The sequence below is a fragment of the Phoca vitulina genome, unplaced genomic scaffold (genome assembly GCF_004348235.1).
Source record: "Phoca vitulina isolate PV1807 unplaced genomic scaffold, GSC_HSeal_1.0 scaffold41, whole genome shotgun sequence".
In the NCBI taxonomy this organism is placed as follows: Eukaryota; Metazoa; Chordata; class Mammalia; order Carnivora; family Phocidae; genus Phoca; species Phoca vitulina.
This window is the reverse complement of record NW_022589744.1, coordinates 16,170,996-16,197,655: the sequence shown is the minus strand read 5'-3', so window position 1 is coordinate 16,197,655 and position 26,660 is coordinate 16,170,996. Positions and strand designations below refer to the sequence as shown.

The following is a 26,660-nucleotide window of genomic DNA, read 5'->3' as shown; positions in this document are numbered from 1 at the left end:
GCTGCTGCTGCTGGGCCTGCTGCACTGGGCCGGGGGCGGCGAAGGCAGGAAGACCTGGCGGCGCCGCGGCCAGCAGCCGCCCCCGCCGCCGCCCCCGCCTCGTGCCGAGGCCGCCCCCGCCGCGGGGCAGCCGGTGGAGAGCTTCCCGCTGGACTTCACCGCCGTGGAGGGCAACATGGACAGCTTCATGGCGCAGGTCAAAAGCCTGGCTCAGTCCCTGTACCCCTGCTCGGCCCAGCAGCTCAACGAGGACCTGCGCCTGCACCTCTTGCTCAACACGTCCGTGACATGCAACGACGGCAGCCCCGCGGGGTAAGGCCCGCCCGGCGCGCCCCCGCACCCGCCCGCACCCGCTCCGGCCGCCTGGCCACCGGGGCGCGAGTGCCGGCCGCCTCCGTGCCCCCTCGGACGCACGGCGTCTCTGCGCTGGTCGCCCCGGGGGAGAGGAGCCGGCCCTGGGGAGGGCCCGGCTCGGGGACCCGCAGCGGGGGTGGGGTGCGGTGCGGCAGCGCTCGGAGGGCTGGCGTCCAGCCAGGCCGGGCGCTGACCCCTCGGCCACTGGTGCCCAGCCCCTCTGCTCGCGTCCTTCGGTCTCTGGGCGGGGAGATGGCAGTCCTCGAGTGGCCCTGGCTCCAGCAGGAGGAGGCGACGCAGCGGGGCGGGGAGAGTCCCGCTGTACCCCCACCCCCACCCCAGCTCCACTCCGACCCTGTCTGCTCCCTGCTGCTGCCGGGACTGCCTGGGATCCCAGCCAGCCAGAGGGACAGGGAAGGGGCGCAGGTGGGACAGAAGGACCTGGGGGGCGGCATGCACCCCTCTCGGGCCCCCAAGTATATAAAGGAAGGATGTAAGCCTGAGGGTTGGGGAGGGGTCAGGGGCCCCCCACACCCTCAGCTAGTCGACAGCCGGAGGACCAGACCTTAGGTCGGGGCCCGGTGACACCCGTGCCCTCCCACGGCCTCCTGGCGGGTCCCAGGTCCCCCACCCCACGCACACTCGTCTAGGGAGGGCTCTTTTCAGTCTCCAAGCACCACCGCGCGTCCCAGGAGATCCCGAGCCCGGCGAAGACCGCTCCCCCCGCCCGGCCGCCGGCGCCAAGGTTACAGCGGGTCCCGCGCGGGGGGGGGCCGTGGGGATTTTCCACGGACCACACAGCCCCTCACGGCCCTTCCGCCCCGCGAGCGCCACCTCCCGGGACGGGCCACCGCTGGCGGGGCCGCGCGCGCTCTGCGGGACCTGGCCGCTGGCGCCCCCGTGCGGCCGGCGCGTGCGCCCGGCGACAGGTGGAATGACCCTTTCCTCCCCAGAGCTGGGTCCTGCAGCCCCAGCCGACCACCCTGTCCGCCCGTCCCTCCCTCCCCCTTGCAGCTACTACCTGAAGGAATCCAAGGGCAGTCGGCGGTGGCTCCTTTTTCTGGAAGGTGCGTCCCGGGAGCCCAGGCGGCCAGGCGGGCGGAGGCCCCTGGGTGCTCGGCCCTGATGTGGTGGCTGTGCTCGCAGGTGGCTGGTACTGCTTCAACCGGGAGAACTGCGACTCCCGCTATGACACCATGCGGCGCCTCATGAGCTCCAGAGACTGGCCGCGCACCCGCACAGGTCAGCAAGTCGCAAGCCTCGGACTGCCCGGGGCTGCCGCCTGCGGGTTGGGCAGGGCAGGGTGGGGCTCCCAGTTGCAAGTTCTGGAAGAACTCCTGTCCCTTCGCTTTCTAGAGCCCTGGGGAGGCCCCCACCCCGCCCACCCCCAGTTCTCTAGCCCTCCTAAGATCAGGGGCTCCCACCTATCATCTCTCATTCTCATCCCACAGGTAATCTGCGGGGTGGGGGGGGCTTACCATGGCTGCTCTGTCCACCACTCATCCCTAGGCCAAAGCAGCCGGTGGAGGGTGGGAGAGGTCCAGGGTCACATCCAAGTGACTGGCCTGGCCCACTTGCCTTGTGGCCAAGTAGGATCGCCCACATCCTACGCCTTCCTGTAGTCCCGGTTGCCGCACGCCCCTTCCCACCAAAAAGACCACTGCCTCTGTCCTCCCCCACTGCAGGTACAGGGATCCTGTCCTCCCAGCCGGAGGAAAACCCCCACTGGTGGAATGCCAACATGGTGTAAGAGGGAGCAGAGGGGTGCTTCCTGGGGGGGGTCCCATCTATGAGGGAGTTCTTTCCTGAGGAGTCCCATGGGGGGTGGTCCTCCTTGGGGAGCGCCCTTATGGCGGGGGGGAGTCCTTCCTGGGCAGTCCTGTCCTTGGGAGGATCTTGTTTTCAGAGGGGTCCTTCTTAGGGGGTCCTGTCCTCAGGATCCTTCCTGGGGAGGGGGTCCTTCCTGAGGGCCTTGGGCAGCGGAGGAGTATGGTGGCAAGCTCACCCTGTCCTTGTGTCACAGCTTCATCCCCTACTGCTCCAGCGATGTCTGGAGTGGGGCTTCATCCAAGTCTGAGAAGAGTGAGTCCCTTGTCTTCTTTTCTATTCCCTGCCCCCGAAAGACAAGGCAGGGCGGCCGGTCTCATAACTCCACCTCATCCCCCGACAGTGTGTCCCAGGATGCCTGCCCCAAGCACCCACTGCCGGTTGTCCACCGCTGGCTTGGTCCGTGCAGGGGTCCGCACTCCTGGATGTTCCCTGGGGAGGGGCCCCCAGCATAGCCTCGGCACCTGTCCACCTCCCTCCGGTTCACCCCAGCCCCGGCCCCATCCCCTGGAAGAGCCTCCAGGCCCCCAGCTAGAGCTGCTCCTTCCAACCTGGAGGCAGGGGGCCTTGCTGTCTGTCCAGGCCCCCACTTGAAGCCACCCTCCTCCCCCATGCAGATGAGTATGCCTTCATGGGCGCGCTCATCATCCAGGAGGTGGTCCGAGAGCTCCTGGGCAAAGGGCTGAGCGGGGCCAAGGTGCTGCTGCTGGCTGGGAGCAGGTGAGCCAGGCAGGGCGGGGCGTGAGCGCGCAGGGGGTGTGGCGGGAGTGGGGATGGGAGGGCAAGGGGGGGCAGAGCCTGGGACTCCGGAGGGCTCCCGCCTCACCAAGCCTGGGCAGGCAGCGGCAGCGGGAGGGTGGCTGGATGCCAGGGAAGGGGCTACAGTGACCTAGGTAGTCGGTGAGGGGTTAGCTGTGGACCAGGGCGCCTTCTCCAAGGGCCGGGGTCCCTGTAAGTGGGATCACACCTGCTTGCGGGAGTGCAGGGGGCCCAGAGGACATCTATAGACTAGATGACGGGGCCTGAGGCCACATATGTCACCTTCGTTTGCAGATAAGGAAACTGAATCAGAGAGTGAGAGAGAAGGGAAGGAGGAGTGGGAGGAAGCGGGACGGCCTGCCGCTTAGCTCATTGCCTTGGGGTCAGTGGCCTCTGAGCCCCCAAAAGGCCTGTGGGTCTCACACATGACATGGAGCCCGATGGCAGTTCAGAGTGCATCGGGACCCCTGCCTGTGCCGGGGGCTGGGCTGGGGGCAGGCGGGTTCTGGGGCCGCACCCGGCCTCACGTGCTGCCTTCTCCGCAGCGCGGGGGGCACAGGGGTGCTGCTGAACGTGGACCGCGTGGCCGAGCAGCTGGAGGAGCTGGGCTACCCGGCCATCCAGGTGCGGGGCCTGGCGGACTCGGGCTGGTTCCTGGACAACAAGCAGTACCGCCGCACAGACTGCGTGGACACGGTCACCTGTGCGCCCACGGAGGCCATACGCCGCGGCATCAGGTGCCAGACGCTGGGATGCTGGCTGGGCCCACCAGCTCCTGCGCAGAGTGCCTGGGGGGGGGGGGGGGGCCCGGGGGGGGGGGGCCGGGGGCCGCCTGACCCACGGCATGTACCCAGGTACTGGAACGGGGTGGTCCCAGAGCGCTGTCGGCACCAGTTCAAGGATGGAGAGGAGTGGAACTGCTTCTTTGGCTACAAAGTCTACCCGACACTGCGCTGTGAGGGGCCCACGGGCCAGGGCAGGGGGCGGGGGGCAGGGAGTGTCGGTCTAGGCTTCCTCCAGCCTGGAGTCTAGAGGTCGGTCTGGAGACCCCTGCCCGCCCACATGGGAGCAGGGTACCTGAGCCATCCGGGTCTGCCTGGGACCTTCCTGGTCTCAGCGTTGAAAGTCCACTTGGTCCCAGGCAAACGAGGACAGTTGGTCACCCCGTCCACATTCACAGTGAGGAATGTGCTTGGCAGCCGAGTCCCAGTGCTGCCCTTGATGGGGCCTTGGCTGTCCCTCCTCCTCTCCACCGTCGAAGGGACAGCGTCACCAAGCTTTGGTCAAAGCGGAGTCCCTGGGAGCCAGGCTGGGGGAGGGGTGGGGGTGGGTGCCAAGGGTCTTCCTCAAACAAGGGTGCTGCGGGGGGCTGGTGGCCAGCACTCTGGGGGGGAGCCCAGCTGGTCTGTGAGCCTACAAAGGCCCTTAGCCTGGGCTGGGGGGCCGAGTGCCAAGGCAAGTCCCAGCTGAGCTCTGCCCCCCAGGCCCAGTGTTCGTGGTGCAGTGGTTGTTCGACGAGGCCCAGCTGACTGTGGACAACGTGCACCTCACGGGGCAGCCTGTGCCGGAGGGTCAGTGGTTGTACATCCAGAACCTGGGCCGCGAGCTGCGGGACACGCTCAAGGATGTGCCGTGAGTGAACGGAGGGCCACCGACTCAGCCCTCCAGATGTGCGGCAAACCCTCGGGCTTATGGGAGGGATGGGGCGGCGGGGTGATGGACACTGGGGAGGGTGTGTGCTCTGGTGAGCGCTGTGAAGTGTGCAAGACTGTTGAATCTCAGATCTGTACCCCTGAAACAAATAATGCAATATATGTTTAAAAAAAAAAGAAAAAGAAGAAGAAGATAGCAGGAGAGGAAGAATGAAGGGGGGGAATCGGAGGGGGAGATGAACCATGAGAGACTATGGACTCTGAGAAACAAACTGAGGGTTCTAGAGGGGAGGGGGGTGGGGGGATGGGTTAGCCTGGTGATGGGTATTAAAGAGGGCACGTTCTGCATGGAGCACTGGGTGTTATGCACAAACAATGAATCATGGAACGCTACATCAAAAACTAATGATGTGATGTACGGTGATTAACATAATTAAAAAAATGAAAATTAAAAAAAAATCCTCGGGCTTAAAGATAGGGGTCTCACAGACGGCAGAACAAGAAGCAGCCATCCAGCCGTCCAGACAAGGGGTGTTAGCACTAGAAAGAAGGGAGCTTTCAGACCACGGAAAGACGTGGAGGAAACGTAGATGCGTATTACCGGGAGAAAGGAGCCAATCTGGAAAAGGCTACATGGCCTATGATTCCAACCCCGTGACATTCGGGGGAAACGGCAGAACTGTGAGGCAGTAAGATCAGTTGGTACCAAGGATAGAACTGGAAAGGGGGGAGGGTGAACAGAGCGCAGAGGAATTTTAGGACAGTGAAACTGCTCTGTGTGAGACACGAGGTGGACAAGTGTCATTATACATTTGTGCAAACCCGGAGAACACACAGCAGTGAGCGCGAGCCCTCACGTACGCCCCGGGCTCTGGGTGATGATCCTGGGTCCGTGCGGGCTCCTCAGTGTGACAGACACACCACCTGGTGGGGCGCTGATTGCGGGGAAGGCTGTGTGAGTCGGGGCGGGTGTGCACGGGAAATCTCTGTACCGCCCACGCCATTTTGATGTGAACCTAAAACTGCTCTAGAAATAAAGCCTATTACACACAAAAAAGCACAGGTCCGGGTCAGCCTCCCACCGCGGCCCAGCGGGAAGGGATGCACTCGGAGCAGGGTTTGGAGGCGGGGGGAGACGTGGGTTAGTCGGGAGCATGTGGGCAGGTGGGGAGAGGCCTGGTCCCGAGGAGCAGCTCGCCAGGCACGGCTGCACAAGTGAGATGGGAGCCAGGGAGAGGACAGGTCCCCAGGGGAGAGGGCACCAGGCTGGGGCAGGGAAGAGGCCCAGGTGGTCGCTATAAGCCGCTGTCTCCTCCCCAACAGGGCCAGTTTCGCCCCCGCCTGCCTCTCTCACGAGATCATCATCCGAAGGTCAGTGTCCGCAGGCCCTGGAGAGGTGGTGTCCCCGGCTCTCGCTCTGAACACCCAGCCCCGCCCCCACCCACTGGCCACCTGCCTTCCCTGCTCCGTGCAGGGGCTTCCTAGGGCTGTCAGTGCCACGTCCACAGCCAGCTGTGTGGCCAGAATTCAGACCCAGCCCCCCTCCCGCGGCAGCCTGCTTTGGGCACACCGACTGACCGCCTGGATTTGTGTGTGTAGCCACTGGACAGACGTCCAGGTGAAGGGGACCTCGCTGCCCCGGGCGCTGCACTGCTGGGACAGAAGCCTGCACGACAGCCACAAGGCCAGCAAAGCCCCCGTGAAGGGCTGCCCCGTCCACCTGGTGGACAGCTGCCCTTGGCCGCACTGCAACCCCTCCTGCCCCACCATCCGGGACCAGTTCACGGGGCAGGAGATGAACGTGGCCCAGTTCCTCATGCACATGGGGTTTGACGTGCAGACCGCGGCTCAGCAGCAGGGCCTGGAGCCCAGTAAACTGCTGGGCATGCTCAGCAGTGGGAGCTAGGGCTCCCGGCCCCGGGGGCTGGCACTGGGGGCCGGCCACCTCCCCGGGCTCCCCTGCCCCTCCTAGGACACGCAGGGCCCCGGCTGTCCCCACGGCTGCCTTCACTGCCCCTCTACCACTGCCTTCGGGAGGCCCAGCCAGAGCCGGGAGCCCTGGGTCCTGCCGGGAGCCCTAGCCCCCCTCCTGCCCGCGCCGGGGAGCCCCCCGTGCGGGGTTCCGGCCCACCGGCCCACCAGCCCAGGGGGCCCCCGGTCCAGCCCCAGCCTCAGCCTCTCCTGGCCTTTTGTATTATTTTATAAAGTGACTTTTTTTATTACTTTAATTTTTTTAAAAAGGAAAATAAGAAATATATGATTAATGATATTGTTTTGTAACATATTTTTTTTAAATAATGAAAAAAAAGACAACAAAAGAGCCTCACCCTGCAGGCGTGTTTATTTGAATGGGTCGCTTGCCCACCGCACAGCCCCCGAGCCCACCCCCAGGGCAGCAGGGATCCTGGGGGGCAACCACTGGACACACAGGTCCTGTTCAGGGCCCCACGCCCACCTGTGTCCCGTTCCAGACCCTTCCGTTCACACGCTCAGCAAGCACGGGGCGTGGGCACGGCACAGGCCCTAACACAGTGGTCACATCCGACTCTGCCCCATCTGGGGACACGCGCATGCTGAGCCGCTAACCGCACCTCGACCCCTGCACTGTCAGCACTGTGTCGCCCCGGAAACCTCAGTGCGGCCTTTTGTCACCCCAGGAAACACTCCTAGCCAGAGAACATGTTCTTAAAAGTTTGCATCGCATCTGTTCTCACGAGTTCCCCCGGGCACACGCGAAGATACAGATTTGGGGAGAAAACCTCCCCCGGCCCAGCCCCCACTCTGCTTCCCAGAGCACAAGCGTTCCTGTTGCTGCGGGTGGTCCCGGGGGGCCGGCATCCCAGCACACGTGCACCCACACTCTGCTGCCGCCCCTGTGTCTGCAGCCCTTGGCGAGCTGCGGGTGGGCATGATGCTCCCCGCCGTGCCCCCCAGGGCTGGGCTGCACGACATCACCGGGCGCCTGGGTCAAAGCCCCAGAGGTGGGACTGCTCCACCCTTTGGGCTTCCTGAGCACGTCCTGCTTCGGGCACCCCAGCGCGTGGCCCCGAGCGGCCCTCGAGCAGGTTTTATTAAAGCCCCTGGAGAGGCCATGTGACAGAGGGAGGATCCTTGTCAGGTCAGCCTGGGCTCCGCACCCAGCCTCCCGCCACAGATGGCAGGAGTTGGCAGACCTGTCCCCAGAATGGGGAGAATCTCAGAGACCCCACACCCTCACTCCCAGCAAGGTCAGGGGCCGTGCCCGGGGGGTCTGACCAGCTCTGCCCAGACATCGGGGCCACCGTGGGCCTGAGAGGAACCTGAGCAGAACCCGAGGGTGCTGGGGTCGTCTGCTGAGGGGTTCCGGGGCCTCCTCCTGCCCCACCTTCAACCCACTAGTCACCCATGTTGGCTTCCCCAGGTGGCCCTGAGTGGCCCACCTGTGGTCTCCTCCACAGGCCACTGCTCCATGGTCCCCTGTGGGAACCCATGCAGTCCCAATGGCCAAGGGCAACAGTGAGGTCAGGGATGGGGTGGCCAAAGGCTGGAGATGAAAGAAGGTGTATCCAGGAGTGACTGACTGCTGGCTTAGGGGGGCAGCCCCTTCCTGGGCCCCTGGACAGCCATGGATGGTGTGCTCCCAGTGGGAAAGGGGGCGAGGAGCGCCCCAAAGGGGAGACTTCACAGGGAGGGGCCTGCCACGGTCGAGCTGGGCGGGGGACTCAGGAGGTGCTGCCCTTTAACCAGCTCTGTGCAGAGAAGGGCGGTGGGCGGCGACATCAGCGCGGGCAGGCAGACGTCTCGCTCCACCTGAGGCGGCCCGGAAGGGGTCAGCGGGCAGCTTCGCGTGTCTCAGATGCGCCAGGCCCACTGAGCACCATACCTGTGGCGTAGGCCTGATGGGACTCCTTCCACCAAAGGAATAAACCTTTTCTCCACATGTTCCCAACAAAATAAGAGAGAGGCGAGTGGTCAGTCCTTGCCACGCTTTACTGCCGGGCCGGTGACAAAGCGAGCCCTGGGCACGCTAGGTCGTGGCTGCCATGAAACCTGCAGTATTCGGCACGGGGGCCCATGTGACACGGGGACTCTGAGTCCAGCTTCTCTGGAAACGTTGCTACTTTCTACTTCCCTTATCACGTGATTCCCGCAGGAGCAAAAATGCTCAGCACGTGCTTTAAAAAGTGGGGGGCTGGGGCGCCTGGGTGGCTCAGTCATTAAGCGTCTGCCTTCGGCTCAGGTCATGATCTCAGGGCCCTGGGATCGAGCCCCGCATCGGGCTCCCTGCTCAGTGGGGAGTCTGCTTCTTCCTCTCCCTCTGTCCCTCCCCCCACCACTTGTGTTCTCTTTCAAATAAGTAAATAAATAATCTTTAAAAAAAAAAAAAAGCATCTGCCTTCGGCTCAGGTCATGGTCTCAGGGTCCTGGGATCGAGCCCCGCAACGGGCTCCCTGCTCAGCGGGAAGCCTGCTTCTCCCTCTCCCGCTCCCCCTGCTTGTGTTCCCTCTCTCGCTGTGTCTCCCTCTGTCAAATAAATAAATAAAATCTTAAAAAAATAAAATTAAATAAATAAATAAATAAATAAAAATATTTTTTAAAAAGTGGGGGGCGCCTGGGTGGCTCAGTTGGTGAAGCGTCCGACTCTTGGTTTCGGCTCAGGTCATCTCAGGGTCCTGAGTTCGAGCCCTGTCGGGCTCCACGCTGGGCATGGAGCCTGCTTAGGATTCTCTCTCTCCGTCTGCCTCTGCCCCTCCCACCCCCACCTCCCCCCCCCGCCCCCGCAACCATGCATGCCCCCCCCCCCTCAAAAAAAAAAATGCTGCTAAAAAAAAAAAAGCCAGAAGATGTTCACGCTGCTGCCCTCTGCTCCCCCTGCCGTCAGAGCGGCTGTGACCTCCGGGCCCCGCCCGCGGTCCTTCGCCATCGACCCTCAGTCCCCGAAGTCTGGCTACCAAGCCTCTGTGTCCCCTGAGCACATGGAGCAGCCACACCATCTTTTCTGCCCCATGGACACCTGCTTAATGTCATCAGGCTCCCAGCCAAGTTGTTCCTGCTTTATGGGGGCTTTCCCTGACTCCCCCAGAAAGGCTAAATTCACTTGAAATTTTGTTGCTATTTCCACACTGTGAGCAGCTAGAACCTCAGTGTTTTTCTATGGTGACAAGTTAGTGAAGGCTTGAGAACAGAGGTCATCACCAGCCTTGCGCCATGCACGTGGGGAGCCGGGGTCTGGAATCTAGAGCATGTCCCGTGTCAGGCCCCCAGGGGTCCTCACCACTGTCCCAGCCATGAAGAAGATCCCAGGGTAGGGTGGCCAAGCAGACCGTGGGGAGGACCTCATGGGCGCTGTGGGCAGGCAAGCCCGACTGGCAAAGCACAGGACGTAGACTTTGCTGTGATCTGCTCTCCAACTCTGAAGGTCCCTTACAGACAGGGAGTGGGTAAGAACTGAGAAGGGGGAAACAGACAGGACTCAGGCACTAGGGCCACGGTGGAGCAGACCCCTCTGTCTCTGCCCTGCTTCATCACAGAGAACTCAGGGCTTGGCTCCGCCCCCCCCGGGGGGCTGGGGAAAAGCTGGGGGTCCAGTGGCCAGCAGGGGCTTCGCCCAGACTTAGGCACAGCAGCCCCTTAGGGATGAGGAGAAGCAAAGCCCAGGGCAGACACTGAGGACCTGAGTCTGGGCATGGCCCCCATGCCATGGGGACCCCCTCCCCCGGGGGTGGCCACGGGTCTCAGTTTCCCCACGGAGAGCAGGATGATAAAGACGGGTGTGCGCACCTGGCGTCTGAGACCCAGCTCCCTCATGAAGGTCTCCCACTCAGCACCCGCACGCTGACCCTTGCTCTGCGGGGCCAACAGGCGTCCAGTGGGGGCTGTGGGACAGCCATGGGCGCTGATCCCAGGACGCTGCCCTACTTGGGCTCCGCGGTCACTGTCAGGTCAGCTTGCAGGCCAGGCTCCCTGGGACACTCTTGTTGCCGTCATGCCAGTCCCTCCCCAGCATTTCCCTGCTCCATGTTTACCTGATTTCCAGGCATCTCCGTGCTGGCAGTTGGAGGCCCCCACCATGTCTCTTCAGGAAGGGAGGACCCCCTCACTCACCACCCCTGCTCCAGGGTCCTGGGAGGCTGCCTTCTGCCTGCATATTTGGGCTGGCCATCCCCGGGCACCCAGGGACACCCCCCAGCGCTGACAATGCCGAGCCCGGTCTTCCCGAGGTTCCCAAGGTTTCAGGTGCTCTAGGCCGGACCCCTCGGGGGAGGGCGGGGAGGGTGGTGCCCCAGCAACCGTTACTGTGGTTGAGAAACACCGCTGGGTTCACTGTTAGGATTTGCTAAGTTATGAACTTTGGCTGAAGCGTGGCACATGTCTGCTTGAGATAAATGAAACTGTCTGCTCCGATCGAGAGGATTTCCTTCCAGCTCCCTGTGGTCGCAAGGCAGTCGCAGCTGAAGCCATCCTCCTTGCACCCCCCACGCCAGAGGCCCACGTCGCCCTCGCTGCCTTGCCCAGGGTCAGGAGCTCATGCTGCGGACACGGGGAGGGATGAAGCAGACAATCCTTCCCAAGGGCGCACACGGTGCTGCCCAGGGACGGAGCCTTCCTCCTGAGTGTGAGTGAGCTGGCCAGGCTCCCCAGTGAGCAGGAAGAGGACACTCCATGGAAGGGGCTGCCTTGGGAGGCCTTCCTACCCACCCTGTAGCATCCGGACGCTATCTCAGAAGATTAAAGACGTGAGAACCAATGAGAATCCCTTATTTTACGATTATATTAACTGTTCTGAAAAAATCATAAACAGGCACGTCAGGCCAGATGACCACCACAGTTCCACTGTTAGAGGGGGTTGTGTGTGTCTTCGCCGAGAACACCGTCCACGAGAGGCCCCCACGGCTGCTGAGACCCCGAGAGGACGGCAGGAAATGGAGATGTGGACACGTGAAGTGGGGACACGACTCCAAGCAGACGGCCCAGCTCCCATGCTCTGGACCCTCCCTGTCACGATTCTCCCGACAGACACCCTGGTTTTCCTGTCAAGAGCATTTAGCAGAATCTAACCGCAGGGAAACAGGCAGGCAGACAATACACACTGAAACCTATGAAGACGCTGGCCTGGACTCTTCAAAAAGACAGTGTGTATGGGGGGCTATAGACCATTCCGGAATAAAGGAAACTGACAGACATGACAGACCGATGCAATGCATACTCCCAATGAGATTCTGGGGCAAACGTTTTAAAAGGTATAGAGTGCAGGGCATCTGGGTGGTTCAGTTGGTTGAGCGTCCGACACTTGATCTCAACTCAGGTCTTGATCTCAGGGTCCTGAGTTCAGGCCCCGCACTGGGCTCCATGCTGGGCATGGAGCCTACTTAAAAAAATAATAATAAAATTAATTAATTAAATTAGTAAAAGGTATAAAGTATATTTTGGGGATAGATTGAGAAAATTGAGTAAGGACCATGTATCAAGTGATCATTCTTTAATTTCCCAATTGTGGGGGCACCTGGGTGGCTCAGTTGGTCTGCCTTTGGCTCAGGTCATGATCTCAAAGTCCTGGGATAGAGCCGCCCCCCCACCTAGTTGCGCACCTTGCTCAGCGGGGAGCCTGCTTCTCTCTCTCCCTCTGCTGCTCCCCCTGCTTGTGTGCTCTCTCTCTCACTCTCTCTGCGTCAAATAAATGAATAAATAAAATCTTTTAAAAAAAATTTCCCGGGGCGCCTGGGTGGCTCAGTCGTTAAGCGTCTGCCTTCGGCTCAGGTCATGATCCCGGGGTCCTGGGATCGAGCCCCACATCGGGCTCCCTGCTCCACGGGAAGCCTGCTTCTCCCTCTCCCACTCCCCCTGCTTGTGTTCCCTCTCTCTCGCTGTGCCTCTCTGTCAAATAAATAAAATCTTTAAAATAGAAAAAAAAAATTTTCCCAACTGTGGGAGAATGGCTTTGTTCTTAGGAGGTGTCCATAGAGGTATCTAGTGGCAAATCATCGTATCTGCAGAATTAATTAGTATTTTTTTTTAAAGATTTTATTTATTTATGTGAGACAGAGAGAATGAGAGAGAGAGAGCACATGAGAGGGAGGAGGGTCAGAGGGAGAAGCAGGCTCCTTGCTGAGCAGGGAGCCCGATGCGGGACTCGATCCAGGGACTCCAGGATCATGACCTGAGCCGAAGGCAGTCGCCCAACCAACTGAGCCACCCAGGCGCCCCTAATTAGTATTTTTTTAAAGATTTTATTTATTTATTTGACAGAGGGAGACAGTGAGAGAGGGAACACAAGCAGGGGGAGTGGGAGAGGGAGAAGCAGGCTTCCCGCTGAGCAGGGAGCCCGATGTGGGGCTCGATCCCAGGACCCCGGGATCATGACCTGAGCCGAAGGCAGACGCTTCACCGACTGAGCCACTCAGGTGTCCCCAAAATTAATTAGCATTATTAATTATTAATGGTGTGGGGGAGAGAGAACACAAATAGGGCAAAATATTAATAATTCTTGAATCTATAGTTAATTTTCGAATTAATAATTCTTGACACCTGGGTGGCTCAGTGGGTGAAGCATCTGCCTTCGGCTCAGGTCATGATCGGGGCCCTGGGGTCGAGTCCTGCGTCGGGCTCCCTGCAGGGAGCCTGCTTGTGCGCACTCTCGCTCTCTCTCTGACAAATAAATAAATAAAATTTTTAAAAATAATAATAATAATAATTTTTGAATCTAGGTGAAAGATATCTGAGTGTTCGTTGTATTATCTTGCAACTCTTCTGTAACTCTGAGATTCTTCTAAATGAAAAGTCAAAGAGAAATATGCATAAGGATGTATATTGTACCCAGGATGGTCCCCGTGGCTGAGCTGGGGAACAGAATCACAGGGGATTTTTCTTTGTCTTTTCCTGTATTGACAGGGCCTTCACGTGGACAACCTTTACAGTCAGAAAATTGTTCTTCATTTTCAAAATCATTTCATATACTGTTAATACTTCAGCTTAAAGAGGGGAGACCCGAGTTTTTTCTAGGCATTATTATAAGTTGAGGAAAGACAAGTGAAGAGTTCCATAACAAACCCCCAAATGATAACTAAAACTCTATGCCCCCCGGGGTCAGTCCCAACACCTCCAGGAGATCAGGCTGAGCAAGAGCCCCAGGGACTCGGACAGCAGGGTCCTGAAACCATCCCAGCCCCCACTGCTCCCCCGGCCTCCCGGAGATCGTCCTCCCTCCTCCCAGGGGTGATCCTGGAGGCTTCTGAGCCCACCTTCCCTGTCTGCTGCTCTCCCTCCCCCTCCCCCGCAGGCCCTGGAGCCAACTGACCGACAGAGGCAGGTGCTTCGGAGGTGAGCCGGTGCCAGCAGCCAAGGGGTTAATGGTCCTGGCAGGGGCTTGGCGGCGGGACGCAGGGGTCAGATGACCCTGGGGGTTGGGGACAGACACACCCGGCTGCTATTCCGGGGCTCAAATCGTGACCACCTATTTATAGTGCGGGGTGGGGGTGGGGTGGGGGTGGGGTGCTAGGCCCGCCCCACACAGGCCCCGGAGAGGCGGCCCTCTGCTGCAATGTCAGGCGGCGTCCTCATCACCGCTGCTGCAGGCTGCCGGCACCTGTCTCCACGGGCACAGCGGAGAGCCGGGCCGCCAGGGCCACCGGGCAGCCAGTGAGGCGAGGACCAGGCCGGCCAGATGGGCAGCACCATGGAGCCCCCCGGGGGTGGGTACCTGCACCTAGGCGCTGTGACGTCCCCCGTGGGCACGGCCCGAGTGCTGCAGCTGGCCTTCGGCTGCACCACCTTCAGCTTGGTGGCCCACCGGGGCGGCTTCGCGGGCGTCCAGGGCACTTTCTGCATGGCTGCGTGGGGCTTCTGCTTCGCCCTCTCCGGCCTCGTGCTGGCCTGTGAGTTCACCCAGCTGCACAGCTGCCTGCACCTGTCCTGGGGCAACTTCACCGCGGCCTTCGCCATGCTGGCCACGCTGCTGTCCGCTACGGCCGCCGTCATCTACCCCCTGTACTTCACCCGGCTGGAGTGCCCCCCCGAGCCCGCGGGCTGCGCAGCCAGGGACTTCCGCCTGGCCGCCAGCGTCTTTGCCGGGCTCCTCTTCCTGGCCTACGCTGCGGAGGTAGCCCTGACCCGGGCCCGGCCGGGCCAGGTGGCCAGCTACATGGCCACGGTCTCGGGGCTCCTCAAGATCGTCCAGGCCTTCGTGGCCTGCATCATCTTCGGGGCACTCATCCACGACAGCCGCTACGGGCGCTACGTGGCCACCCAGTGGTGCGTGGCCGTCTATAGCCTGTGCTTCCTGGCCACGGTGGCCGTGGTGGCCCTGAGCGTGACGGGCCACACAGGGGGCCTGGGCTGCCCCTTCGACCGTCTGGTGGTGGTGTACACCTTCCTGGCCGTGCTCCTCTACCTCAGCGCAGCTGTGATCTGGCCCGTCTTCTGTTTCGACCCCAAGTACGGTGAGCCTGGGCGGCCCCCCGACTGCCCCCGAGGCAGCTGCTCCTGGGACAGCCAGCTGGTGGTGGCCACCTTCACCTACGTCAACCTGCTCCTGTACATCGCCGACCTCGCCTACTCCCAGAGGATCCGCTTCGTGCCCACCCTGTAGCTGCCTGCCCGCCAGGGCTCTCCAGGGGCCCTAGGCACCGTGAGGGCCACCCGGGTGAACCCAGACGCCCAGGGAGCGAGCCCGAGGGAGGCAACCACCAGAGCCACTCCTGGATTTCTGGCCAGGCTGGGGGAGGGGGGAAGGGGAGACAGAGGGGCAGAAGGCCCTGAGCAGGACACAGGCAAGCATCCTCCTCCCCCAGGCAGCTCCCAGCCCCTCTCCGTCTCTTGGTCTATCTCTCTGTGTATATCTCTTATCTCTGTCTGTATCTCGCTCGCGCTTTCTCTCCATTTCCTGGCCCTCCCTGGCCCAGTGCTCCCTACTGCAACATGAGAAGCCTTTGAAGCAGATGCTGTTGTGACCCACTTTATAGATGGGGACATCGAGGCTAGGGTTTGGAGGCAGCCCCATGTGCCCAGTGTCTGGAGACCACATTCAGGCCATGACCTAAGTAGAGTTGAAAAGGGGACGGTTCCGGGGGTGTGGGAAGGACAGCGGTCTCAGCAGGGCGCTGCTGGGGGGCTCTGTACCAGCTCAAAGAGAAGGAGCCCGGCGTGGGGACCCCTCCCTGCCCACCTCGGAGTGGCTGTAGGAAGAACAGGAATCATGGTGTGGTCACACACGGCAGCTTCGGCAGGCTGGAGACAGTGCCGGGGGCCTGCAGGGGCCCACAGGGCGTTGGCAGCACCGCAGTGAGCGCAGAATGCCAAGGGGAAGCCGGGTTCCCGCCCGGGGAAGGAGTGCCCACCAGGCACCCACCATCAGCCCCAGGGCAGCAGCTTCTGCAGGGCCTGCTGTGGGCCCTAGACAGGCGAGTCTGGGGCAGCCCCGACCCAGGGGGAGGGCCCAGCCGGGGGCAGCCGCTGGGTCATAGAGTGCTCACAGGCCCACGACCTCCGCTCAAGTATCCTTTCACCTGGCCGCTGACCACCAGGGCCCACTGGGGCTGTGCCCTGCTGCACTCCAGCTCCTCCTGCTCAGGAGCCCAGACTGGGCCGCCCCTGAGTCCAGCAGCCCCGTGGCCCGTCCTGGGGCCTTGAGCAGGAAATAAAGGCCAATGTTGACACGCATCCTGGCTCTGGTGAGCAGTCTCTGCCCAGGGGACGATGGCCAGCTGCACCTCCTGGGCCATCCCCCCAGTGTGACCCAGTGTGAGCGGGGAGACAGGCCAAGACTGGGCCTGACTGAGGGAGGAGGTGCCCCTTGGGCTGAGGGGCAGCCTCCCGAGGAAGGAACAGGCATTGTCCTCTCCCTCCGTGGGCAATGGGGGTGGGGAGGTGAGGGCGATGCCGAGCTTGTCTCCCCCCTTCCAGTGGTGCTCACCACCACCCCACACTCCTGCAGGGGCTTGCCAGGGGCGGGGCATAGCCATGGGTTCCACGGGCTCCCTTGTGCTGGTGCCATGCAGAGCACGAGGGGGGCGACTCACCTGCCTGGTAGGGAGGGCGCGCTGACAGGGGTCCTTTATCTGGAGGGGGGCAGGTGTTATTGGCTCAATAGCCGATCCCCAAAGGGACCAGGAGCCAGTGTGTCCTGAGGTGTCCTGACAGCCCTCACTGGCTGGGGGAGAGCGGGGGCCAGGGGGTCCATCTCCAGGTGACAAATGAGCATATGGGCCGCATCCTTCCTAGCTCACAGGGAGGCCTGGATGCGGACCAGTCTTCCTCCTTTTCTAGCCAAACTTCTGAAATGGTCACCAGCTCCCCAGTCTCCTCATTGTCCAGTGGACTTGTGCACCCAGTGCTCCACCTACCCTAAATTTTAAAGGTCCTATGGGGAAGACAAAGGAGGGGGGTCCAGGGCTCAAGATAAACATGGCAGAAGTCCTCCAGGAGGCTTGCCTTGGGATATTCCTGCCAACAGTCACTCCCTGGGTGGGAGGACCTTTTCTTTTTGGAGGAGGGAGTTATTTGTCCTTATCACTGAAAAACAGTACTTTTTTAAAGGAAGGGTTCTGTCTTTTGATTATGTCCAATCAGGCAATACTCAGGGGGGCTGTTGGATTTATGCCTATGGGTTTGAGTCTGGACCACTCCCCAGACAGTCCACTTTGGACAAGTGGGGTGGGGTCATGGGGCAGATGTTGGTGGGCAGGAGTCTCAGGGGGCACTCGGGTCGCGAGGTTTGGTGGGCATGGATCCTGGGGGTGCCAACTGGAGAAGGGCCTCTTGCTACGGCCCCTCCCTCAGACGGTAAGGACTGAATGTTCAGATGCACCCATGCGGTGGACGCCAGGAGATCCAGCTTGCATGCACCATCACTACCCAGTGGTCTGTTGGCATTGGTGGCCACCATTGTGTCCACAAGAGCTCACAGCCCTGCTTCTGGGGCACAAACATCAGGGTAATGCCGGATCATGTTTGAGAACAGCTTGTTACCATTTAAGATACAGAACTGAAAAAATAAAGCAGGTCACCCCTTCCCCTGGGGCGGGGCGGGGATGGTGGTGGTGGTTGGGTTCCCAATGACTACTACTTCTTACTTTGCCCTTAATCCTTCTGCTGACTGGGACCCTGGACTATCCTAAACCCCAAATGCAAACTCAACTCACTTGAGCCCTGAACACATCCTCAAGGGAAAAATGACTTGTTCTCCAAATGCAGGGGCAAAAATTTCCATGGACACTGCAGACAAGATGTCAGGAGATGTGGGGTGCTCCACAGGAGCTGGGGGGCACTATGGGATCTCATCTTCTGTTGATCACTACCCACCCCAAGCACCTGTTTGGGGAGGTTTACATGGTACAGGCTATGGCCTCCGTCATGCCTGCGCACGCGAGGAAAGACTTGCAGAGAAAACCCCAGTTGGGAAAAAGAGCGTCTGGATCTCAGAGGGATTGACCTAGACCTCCCAGGGGTCCCCCCATTTTGAGATTCTGAAAAGGCTTAGGCTATCCTCTCCAGTGTCCAAGCTTCTCGGTACAATAAACAAATTTTAAAGTGACAAAACGCAGTATCAAAATAGTGTTATATTTTAAAATGTTTCCATTTTGCAAATTGTTTTCAAGCCTCCCACAAAAAAAAAAAAAAAAAGAAGGAAAAGAAAAGCAAGCAAGCAAAAATATTATACAGTTTGGGCTTCTCCAGTTTGATCAACAGCTAGCCCCGGCCACGCGATTGAGGACACCAGCCTGGCGTGCCCGTGTGCGCGTGGCCCACTACCAGGCCCCGCGCGGGGAGCCTCCGCCCCGTCCGCTCCTCGGAGGCCCGCGCCAGCCGCAGCCCCGGCGCGCTCAGTCCCCACGCGCGGTCGCGGGGGCGCGGACCGGGGCGGGGGGCGGGGGCGCGGGGAGGCTGGGCCGGGGCGGAGGGGGCGTGAGCGCGGGGCGAGAGGATGATGCAACCGCCCCGGAGCCTCCCGCGCCCCTCGATTGGCCGGCGCCTGGCGGCCGCGCCGCCCATTGGTTGAAGCGACGGGGGCGGGGCCGACGAGGCTCGGGTGCCGCGTGGCGACCTGCGCGCGGTGAGCGGGTGAGTGGGCGCGGAGCTGGGGTCAGGTGTGGGTGGGGGCGGTGCACGGGGAGAGGCGCATTTGCACACTGGCTCGGGCCTGGGGGTGAGGTGGGGGGCTCGGGCCTGGGGGGGCCTCCGGGCTCCGAGCCGTCGCCCCCCGCGGCTGTCCGACCCCTTCCGGAGGCCGGCACGCCCCTCCCCGTGTCCTCTGTCCGGGACCGTCGGGGGCAAACTGTGGGCAGGGAGACTGGAGCGATTGCCACGTCGGAGCTGGCGGGCGGCGTCGGGGAAAGTTGGACCGGCTGGGATGGCGGTGGGAGCGGGGAGATGGGCGCGGGGCCAGCGGCCAGGCCTGGCGCTGCCCGCCCAACTTCTTGCTCTGGATCCTGCCCCATCTCGCCCCGCAGTTGCTCCCCCAGCGCCCCCCAGCGCCCGTGCCAGCTGCGAGGGCTGTGGGCGGGGCCCCAGACAACATGAGCGTGGGCTTTATCGGAGCTGGCCAGCTGGCCTTCGCCTTGGCCAAGGGCTTCACAGCCGCAGGTAGGCCCCGCAGCCCGGAGGCCGTGGAGTGGGCAGGCGTGGGCCATTACCCTTCTACCGGCTGGGGGTGAGGTTCGGGTCTGGAAAACTTGCCCTGTTTCAGTCCTGTGGGAAATGGCAGCCTTGGGATGTTTGGGGGTGGGGGAGGGATTGCTGTCTTACCCTGGGTGGTGGGATTTCCACCTTTCCTTCCTGGGAATGTGATGGGGGGAGGCCAGGACAGGCCTTGAGGAAGGACCTCTGTTACCCACAGGCATCCTGGCTGCCCACAAGATCATGGCCAGCTCCCCAGACATGGAACTGGCCACTGTTTCTGCCCTCCGGGTAGGTGCAGTGTGGAGGGGGACAGGGAGGCAGTCCCCGAAGGGGCTAGTTGGTGTGTCTGGGGAGAGAGTGGGATCGCCTTGACTCTGAGGGCCGCAGGTGTAAAGGGCCAGTGGGAGACACCATGTGACCCCCCCCCATGAGATGCTGTAGCATCCCACAGACCCTGCTCCTGGCCTGCTGGTGGCTCCCCTTGCTCGGCTCTCGGGACCTGGGTGACAGGCACACGTGCCCCTGGTGGGGGGGGGGTGTACCGGACTGGAATGGGGTTCCCCAAATGGAGCCTCCACAGGGGCTGTGGGAGCCAGGCAGATGGGACCACAGTGTCAGGGCCAGGTTGAACACATCTGGGGACTGAATATAGCTTTGGTTACCACAGCTGAATCAGGGCTCCAGATGTCCAGCCGGGAACCTGCCACCCATAACACCACTCACCCCTGGAGGACGGTCGCCCACGGTGGGGCGGATCAGGGCCGTGGCATGGATACATACCCCTTTTTCTGTTTGCAAAGGGACGTATTCCAGAGCAGAGAGCTTCTTCCACTTCAGGGTGGGAAGGGTGGCTGGGGGCTGTCAGAGCTCCATGCCCTGAACCCCCTACCCTGACTGTCCACATTCTCAGCAACCTCTGTCCTCTTCTACATGTGGGGCTCTTAGCTTGGGGAGGATACTAGGGGGGCCAGCCAGCAACGTCGGCAGGCTGAGCCCACGTTGGTGCTCCCTGCAGAAGTTGGGAGTGAACCTGACACCCCACAACAAGGAGACCGTGCGGCACAGTGATGTGCTCTTCCTGGCCGTGAAGCCACACATCATCCCCTTTATCCTGGACGAGATTGGCGCTGACATTGAGGATCGTCACATCGTCGTGTCCTGCGCTGCTGGGGTCACCATCAGCTCCATCGAGAAGGTGAGCTCTGTGGGTCCAGGTCGGTGTGCTGCGCGGCGGCCAGGAGCTCTGGCCGTGACATGGGCACAGTGGCCCAGCCCACAGCGAGAAGCCAGGACATGCGTAGTTGCCCGAGCGCGTTCAGTCACGCCTCGCACGCTCTGCTGGGCAAGGGGCGGTACAGACGCAAGCCGGTTTCTCCTCCAGAAGCTGACGGCGTTCCAGCCAGCCCCCAAAGTCATCCGCTGCATGACCAACACGCCGGTCGTGGTGCGAGAGGGGGCCACCGTGTATGCCACGGGCACCCACGCCCAGGTGGAGGACGGCAGGCTTCTGGAGCAGCTCATGGGTAGCGTGGGCTTCTGCACGGAGGTGGAGGAGGACCTGATTGATGCCGTCACGGGGCTCAGTGGCAGCGGCCCAGCCTACGTGAGGACCGGGGATGGGCGGCCACTGGTGGTGGTGGATGGTTCCCAGGCCCTTGGGGCACATCCTCACCCCACTCCCTGCTCTGGCTGCAGTGGGCAGAGCTGCTGGACCCACTGTTGCCTGGAGGAGGAGGAGGGGCCTAGGGCCGTGGCTTAGTGCCCTCTCCCTGCAGGCATTCACAGCCCTGGAGGCCCTGGCTGACGGGGGCGTGAAGATGGGGCTTCCCAGGCGCCTGGCGGTCCGCCTCGGGGCCCAGGCTCTGCTGGTCAGTGTTTTTCCTGGTCCTCTGGTGGGAGCCACTCCTTGCCGGGCCTGATGCTGTTGCAGTGGGGGTGGATGGGTGGAGAATCAGTGGGCGCACGGGGCCCGGGGCTGGGGGCAGTGGCCTGCAGGCCGGAGAGGCGCCCTGCAGCAGTCAGCTGTTCGCTCTGGCTATAGGGGGCCTCCAAGATGCTACTGGACTCGGAGAAGCACCCAGGCCAGCTCAAGGACAACGTCTGCTCTCCAGGCGGGGCCACCATCCACGCCTTGCATGTCCTGGAGAGTGGGGGCTTCCGCTCCCTCCTCATCAACGCTGTGGAGGCCTCCTGCATCCGCACACGGTGGGCCCCCAGTGCTGCCTCGCACGTCCTGCTCAGCCGTTCCCTGAGCAGACGTTTACCGAGGCCTGGCGGGGGTGCCCCCGGGGTCACAGCTTACAGTCCCCCCTCCCCAGCCGTTGTCCCGTGGGGACGGGCTGCCCTGTGGGCCCACGCTGTGCTCCCCACAGAGTGTCACCCCCTGCAGCCCGCACACCAGGGTGACCACCCAGGCCGGGGAGGCAGGCCAGCGGGAAGCAGAGGGAACCCCTGTGGGCCGGGTCACCCCTTCCTCCCCGCCCTCCTCCTCCTGGGGAGATTCGCCGGTCGCCGGCAGGAGGCTCCGCTCTGCGCATGCGCTCGCCCCAGCTCCGGGACGGCAGGAAGGAATGGAAGAGGCCGGATGGACGGCAGGGTTTGGTGGCTTGGCTTGGAGCCGTCGTCCCATGAAGGGTTCAGGGGCTGGGGCGGCCTGTAGATTTGGTGACCCTGAGCTGATCTGAATGAGGTGAGAGGCAGGCAGAGGGCCGTGTGGGGGAGGGGTGGCTGGCAGAGGGAGCTGCGGCGGGAGGGACAGCAGAGTAGCACCCAGGCCAGCAGGGACTCCTTCCCTGGGGGACAGCTGGGCCCAGGAGGGAGGCAGAGCCCGGGAGCCAGCCCTCCTCACTGCCTCCCCAGGGAGCTGCAGTCCATGGCTGACCGGGAGAAGGTCTCGCCAGCCTCCATCAAGAAGACCATCCTGGACAAGGTGAAACTGGAGTCCTCTGCAGGGCCCTCACTGACCTCTTCTGGCCACTCCAAGCCGGTCCCCCAAAGCCTGGCCCCAGCAGGCAAGGAGAACTGAGGTGTCCAACGTGCTCGCCAGGCTGCTCCCCACCTCTTCCTCGCTGCTGCGCTTGGGACACTCCTGTGCTGGCTGTCCTTAGCCCCAGGCCACACAGGGTGTCCCCACGGCAGCCCGCTGCCCGCCACTCTGGTCAACTCAGGTCAGCAGGGGTTGTAACCAGGGAGGGACCACATCGCTTCCCAGCAGGAATTTGTGCAGTCACTGAGTGCTTCCTGGCCCAGAACACAGATGGATTCTCCAACCTCAGTGACTCCCTTCCTCTGTCCCCAGACCAGGTCAGGAGCTCTTCTTCTGGAGTTCAGGAGGCCCGGGGGTCTTAACTCCCCATGGTCAGCTGGCTTGGGGCTTGGCCCCTCCTGAGTACAAAGGTCAAGTGTCCCTCCCCTGCACCCCCACTCCCGGGAAGGCCCAGCCAAGGAGGGAACCCCATCCCACCCCTGCCTCTTCTCCAATCTCCACTTGGGGGGATGCCTCCTCAGTGTGAGAAGGACCAGAGGGTCCCAAGTGTCCTGAGTCCGGCAGGCAGGACCACGGCTGCTAACTCCCCCTTATCCCCGTTTGGCATTTGAGAAAAGGGCTCCTTGGATAGTCTCAACTTCTGAGGTCCGTATCTCCCATTCCCCACCCACCTTATAGAGCCTGTATTTCTCTCCCCAGCCTTTTAGATGAAATACATTGGTTTCCAACCCAGTGCCTTGTTTCGAACTTCATCACCTCGTTTGGAGGGAGGGCCCCAGCGGCCCTAGAGGGTCCTTGTTGAGTGTCGTCTTAGACGCTACCCACAGCCCACAGGTCCTGGAGCCCTTTTTTGCAAGGCATTCTGGCTGCAGGGGACTGAGTCTCCGTGAGCACAGGTAGAGGGAGCTTCTGGGGAAGAGTGTGGTGCTTTGGGCCTCAGTCACGAGGCGTGACCCGAAGCTGGCACCGGAGGCTGGGCTTCACGTGCCCTGCTGTGTGAGGGGCCCCAGCCTCTGTACCCTCCACACCTCCAAGCTTAGCGGGGGCAGATGTCCCCTCCACTCACACGGGCAGGGGCAGGTGAGGAAGGAGCCCCCTAGAGAGGTATATTAGGGGTCTCCAGAGACGCAGAACCAGCAGATGTGTATATATCTGGGCCTGGAGGGCCTGTGTCCCCCCTTGTGTGCACAGAGGTGGGCATGAGGGTGGGCAGTGAGCAGCCGGAATCACCCCTCTCTGACAGAGCCTTGGCACCCTCTCTCTGGGGAAAAAATGTTCCCAGAAGAGGTCAGGCCACAGGCCTGGCCAGGACCAAGGCTGGCTTCCAGCCACCCCTTCAAGCCAAGGCTGGTCTCGCTGAGCACTCGCCATCGGTAGGACGAGGGGGCGTGCGGCCCCTGCGCTCTGGGTCTGAGGGAAGTGAGCAGGTGGGTCTGAAGTGTGGAAAAGGCACATCATGGTGTTGGAGGAAGCACCGGGGTCCAGATAAGCTTTGCAAGGAGGCTTTACTCCGACCCACGAAGAAGGTACTGGGTTCCGGCAGACGGGACCTGTGGGCTTTCAAGCTGCCGTTTTGGCTCAAGCCAAAGTTCCACAGGTGGGGAAGCAGGAGAGCCTGATGGAGCCTGAGGAAGGGGAGTGAGCTAGGCAAGAAGGCTGCGGAGGTGAACGAGGCCTGAGTGTCCCACGGGGACAGACATCCAGGGCCGCCACTGTAAGCATGAGCACAGACTGCCCTGTGGGAGGAGCAGGGACCTGATTCACATGGGTGCAGGGCGGGCCGAGGACAGAGCTGGGCCTCAAGGGCCAGGGGCCCACAGATGCCAGCTGGGAAGCATTGCGATGCTACCATCTAGAAAAGCCACCACAGGGGTCCCACTGGGGAGGGTCAGTTTGGCATGCCTTCCTGGCTGCCATCGCTGCCCGTTCTGACACCTACCAAATGGGGCATGAAGGAACTTACTGCCCTCTGCCCAGTGGGCTGGGTGGGCCTGGTGGAAGAACCAGCTCCCTCTGCTTAGTCTAGCTTCTGCCTCAGTTTCCTAGTTGGAATTTTGCCCTAGGCTCCTGCCTGCCTGGATGGGGCCCTTGCCCTGCTTCTCTGCCAGTCCTTTCCTGTACCAGGCTGACCCCTGTCATGTGGCCCCCATGAGAGCTGGGCTCAGGCTCCGGAACAAACAGGTCAGCAGCCCTTGGCCAGACAGAGAAGGGAGAAGTCCATCCTAGGAGGACCCTGGCATGGGCCTATCTCCCTGCCTGGACCCCTGTGGGAGTAGGGCTAGTCAGTCCGTTTGGACACCAACCACATCCCCTTGTGCCCTGAGCCTCCTTGCAATGTCAGTTTGGGGCCTGCTGAACTCCAGGAGAAGCCAGGGGGGCCCCCAGATCTGCCCGTGGAGGGTGCAAGCTGAAGAGGGACATCTGGGAGGTGCCAGCAGGAGGGCAGTGGCCAGCTGCAGTGGGAAGCAATGCACTGGAGGCCCAGGGAAGGCCAGGCCGGACCAGAGAGCCAGGTCTCGGCGTCTGCTCCCAAGAGGCAGCTTGGAAGCTGGTCATGGTGATGCTGCATGGACCAGCAGGGATGCTGAAACCCGTGGGCCTGTTTCCTTGCAGTATCACTCCCAAGCAAGGCTGCAGTGCTGTTCCTGGGTGGGGGCCAGCCAGACTTAGGGCAGGTGAGACCAACACGGGCTCTCTTGGGCTCTCTGGCTGGACCCAGAGACAGATGCTGGGGGCTTGGCTATCTTGGGTGTTTCAACATCGCACGTCCTCTTCCTTGATGGCCTCCCCCAGGCATGCAAACAAACCCGCTACCTGTTACTCTGCAGGTGATCAGGACCCTGTTCACATACTCTCTCCACGGCTCTGAAGAAGAGTCTGGGGTGATGGGGCAGCAAAGGAACCTGGGTAGTCTGGAACATTCCCCTCCCCACAGGTCCCAGAGATCAGAAGGTGGGCAGCCCTGCACCATCACATGTCCAGAGGGCTGACCTTAGGGCCCAGGGCCATCTGTTTGTAGGAGGCAGCCCTCACACCCACACAGTGTCACTGGCCTCCAGGTGAGTTGGGCCCTAATTCACTTCCCACAGACCTCTCTGGCGGCCCTGGGTGGGCGCAGCCTCATGCCTGCCTCTCCCCTCTTCCAAGATGGAAGAAGTGGCCGGATGTGTTCCCAGTGGGGAGGGGGAGGAGGAGAGCAGCAGCACGACATAAATCAGCCTCTCAGTCACCTCCCACGTATAAATGGCAGCCAGAGCCCATCCTGTGAGGATTGAGGAGTTAGGGGTGTGGGGGCATGAGGGGACTAGCCAGTGAGCTTCCACCCATGGTGGCTCCCAGCCCCAGGGCCAATCACCTGTGTTTCCTGATGGCGTGGTTCCGGCCTGAGCTGGGTGGCACCGAGTCAACCCCGTGTGGCCTGCCAGGGTCCTGCTGTGTGCAGTGGCTCTTGCGGCCCAGCAGTAGCTCAGGCCCTACATCCCTACCAAGTGTGACCAGGAGAACGGAGCTGGTGGTGCTGGTGAGGAGGCTAGAGAAGCTGGAGCCCACAGGACTGCATTTTTGTCCTCAGGGGCAAGCCTTTGTAGTTCTGTATATTTGGTTGACTTTAAAAGTCATGCCCCTGGGGCACCTGGCTGGCTCAGTTGGTAGAGCATGCAATCTTGAGGTTATGAGTTCAAGCCCCACCTTGGGTGTAAAACTTACAAATAAAATCTTTATTTTTTTATTATTTATTTTTTTAAAAGATTTTATTTATTTGATAGAGACACAGTGAGAGAGGGAACACAAGCAGGGGGAGTGGGAGAGGGAGAAGCAGGCCTCCCGCTGAGTGGGGAGCCCGATGTGGGGCTCGATCCCAGGACCCTGGGATCATGACCTGAGCAGAAGGCAGACGCTTAACCGACTAAGCCACCCAGGTGCCCCTACAAATAATATCTTAAAAAAAAAAAAAAAAAAAAAGTAAGAGTCATGCCCCAGCTATATTAAGGCCCTGGAGTACAATGTCATGCCCTGCCCGGAAAGAGCACCTTGGGATAGACAACCACACACAACCCTACAAAGCAGGGTACAGGCACTGTGGGATGGAGAGACCTTCCTGGAGGCAGGCAGGGGGTCCTGCGGGGGCCCTTATGCCCCTGGCTTTGGGGGCCTCCGCGGACGGCCTTCATCAGTCAGTGGCACTAAATTCCCACAAAGACCCGGCCGCTGCCGGTCCATCACTGCTCCCTCTGCCAGCTCACTGAGTCCCACTGCCCTGCCTCGCAGGGTGACACCCTTCCTGGCTCTACACCGGAGAAGGGAAGTCCAGGACTTGGGAGTGGGAATGGGATCGCTCCAGTGCCCCATCTCCCCCTGGTTGCCTGTCTCTGGGAATTCTGAGCAGCATCCAGAAGTCCTTACAGAAGGGGCGGGAGCAGACGCGGGCTCGCGGGAACGGAGTCCCAGACAGATGTGGATGAAACAGGAAAGGTGCGGCGGGCACATCAACT

General features: G+C 61.5%; 3 protein-coding genes across 3 annotated transcripts; all 3 read left to right on the top strand.

Annotated features, from left to right (window-relative positions):
• Nucleotide 1: 1 nt before the first annotated feature.
• Nucleotides 2-6,816, top strand: NOTUM (notum, palmitoleoyl-protein carboxylesterase; the record flags this gene model as incomplete). Its single annotated transcript, XM_032429991.1, has 11 exons — nt 2-312; nt 1,369-1,421; nt 1,501-1,596; nt 2,040-2,100; nt 2,378-2,436; nt 2,799-2,901; nt 3,486-3,677; nt 3,795-3,895; nt 4,425-4,572; nt 5,916-5,963; nt 6,192-6,816. Coding segments are annotated over 11 exons (1,479 nt in total), but the record flags the coding sequence as incomplete, so codon positions are not given.
• A 7,003-nt stretch (nt 6,817-13,819) lies between these two features.
• Nucleotides 13,820-16,493, top strand: MYADML2 (myeloid associated differentiation marker like 2). The gene is made up of 2 exons (XM_032429697.1): nt 13,820-13,889; nt 14,144-16,493. The coding sequence occupies exon 2, from the start codon at nt 14,233-14,235 to the stop codon at nt 15,154-15,156; it is 924 nt and encodes a 307-aa protein (XP_032285588.1). The 5' UTR covers nt 13,820-13,889; nt 14,144-14,232; the 3' UTR covers nt 15,157-16,493.
• Nucleotides 16,494-18,581: 2,088 nt separating this feature from the next.
• Nucleotides 18,582-22,897, top strand: PYCR1 (pyrroline-5-carboxylate reductase 1). Its single transcript, XM_032429654.1, has 8 exons — nt 18,582-18,626; nt 19,016-19,148; nt 19,402-19,472; nt 20,200-20,379; nt 20,566-20,787; nt 20,960-21,052; nt 21,226-21,389; nt 22,044-22,897. The coding sequence occupies exons 2-8, from the start codon at nt 19,082-19,084 to the stop codon at nt 22,207-22,209; spliced, it is 963 nt and encodes a 320-aa protein (XP_032285545.1). The 5' UTR covers nt 18,582-18,626; nt 19,016-19,081; the 3' UTR covers nt 22,210-22,897.
• The last annotated feature ends 3,763 nt before the right edge of the window (nt 22,898-26,660 follow it).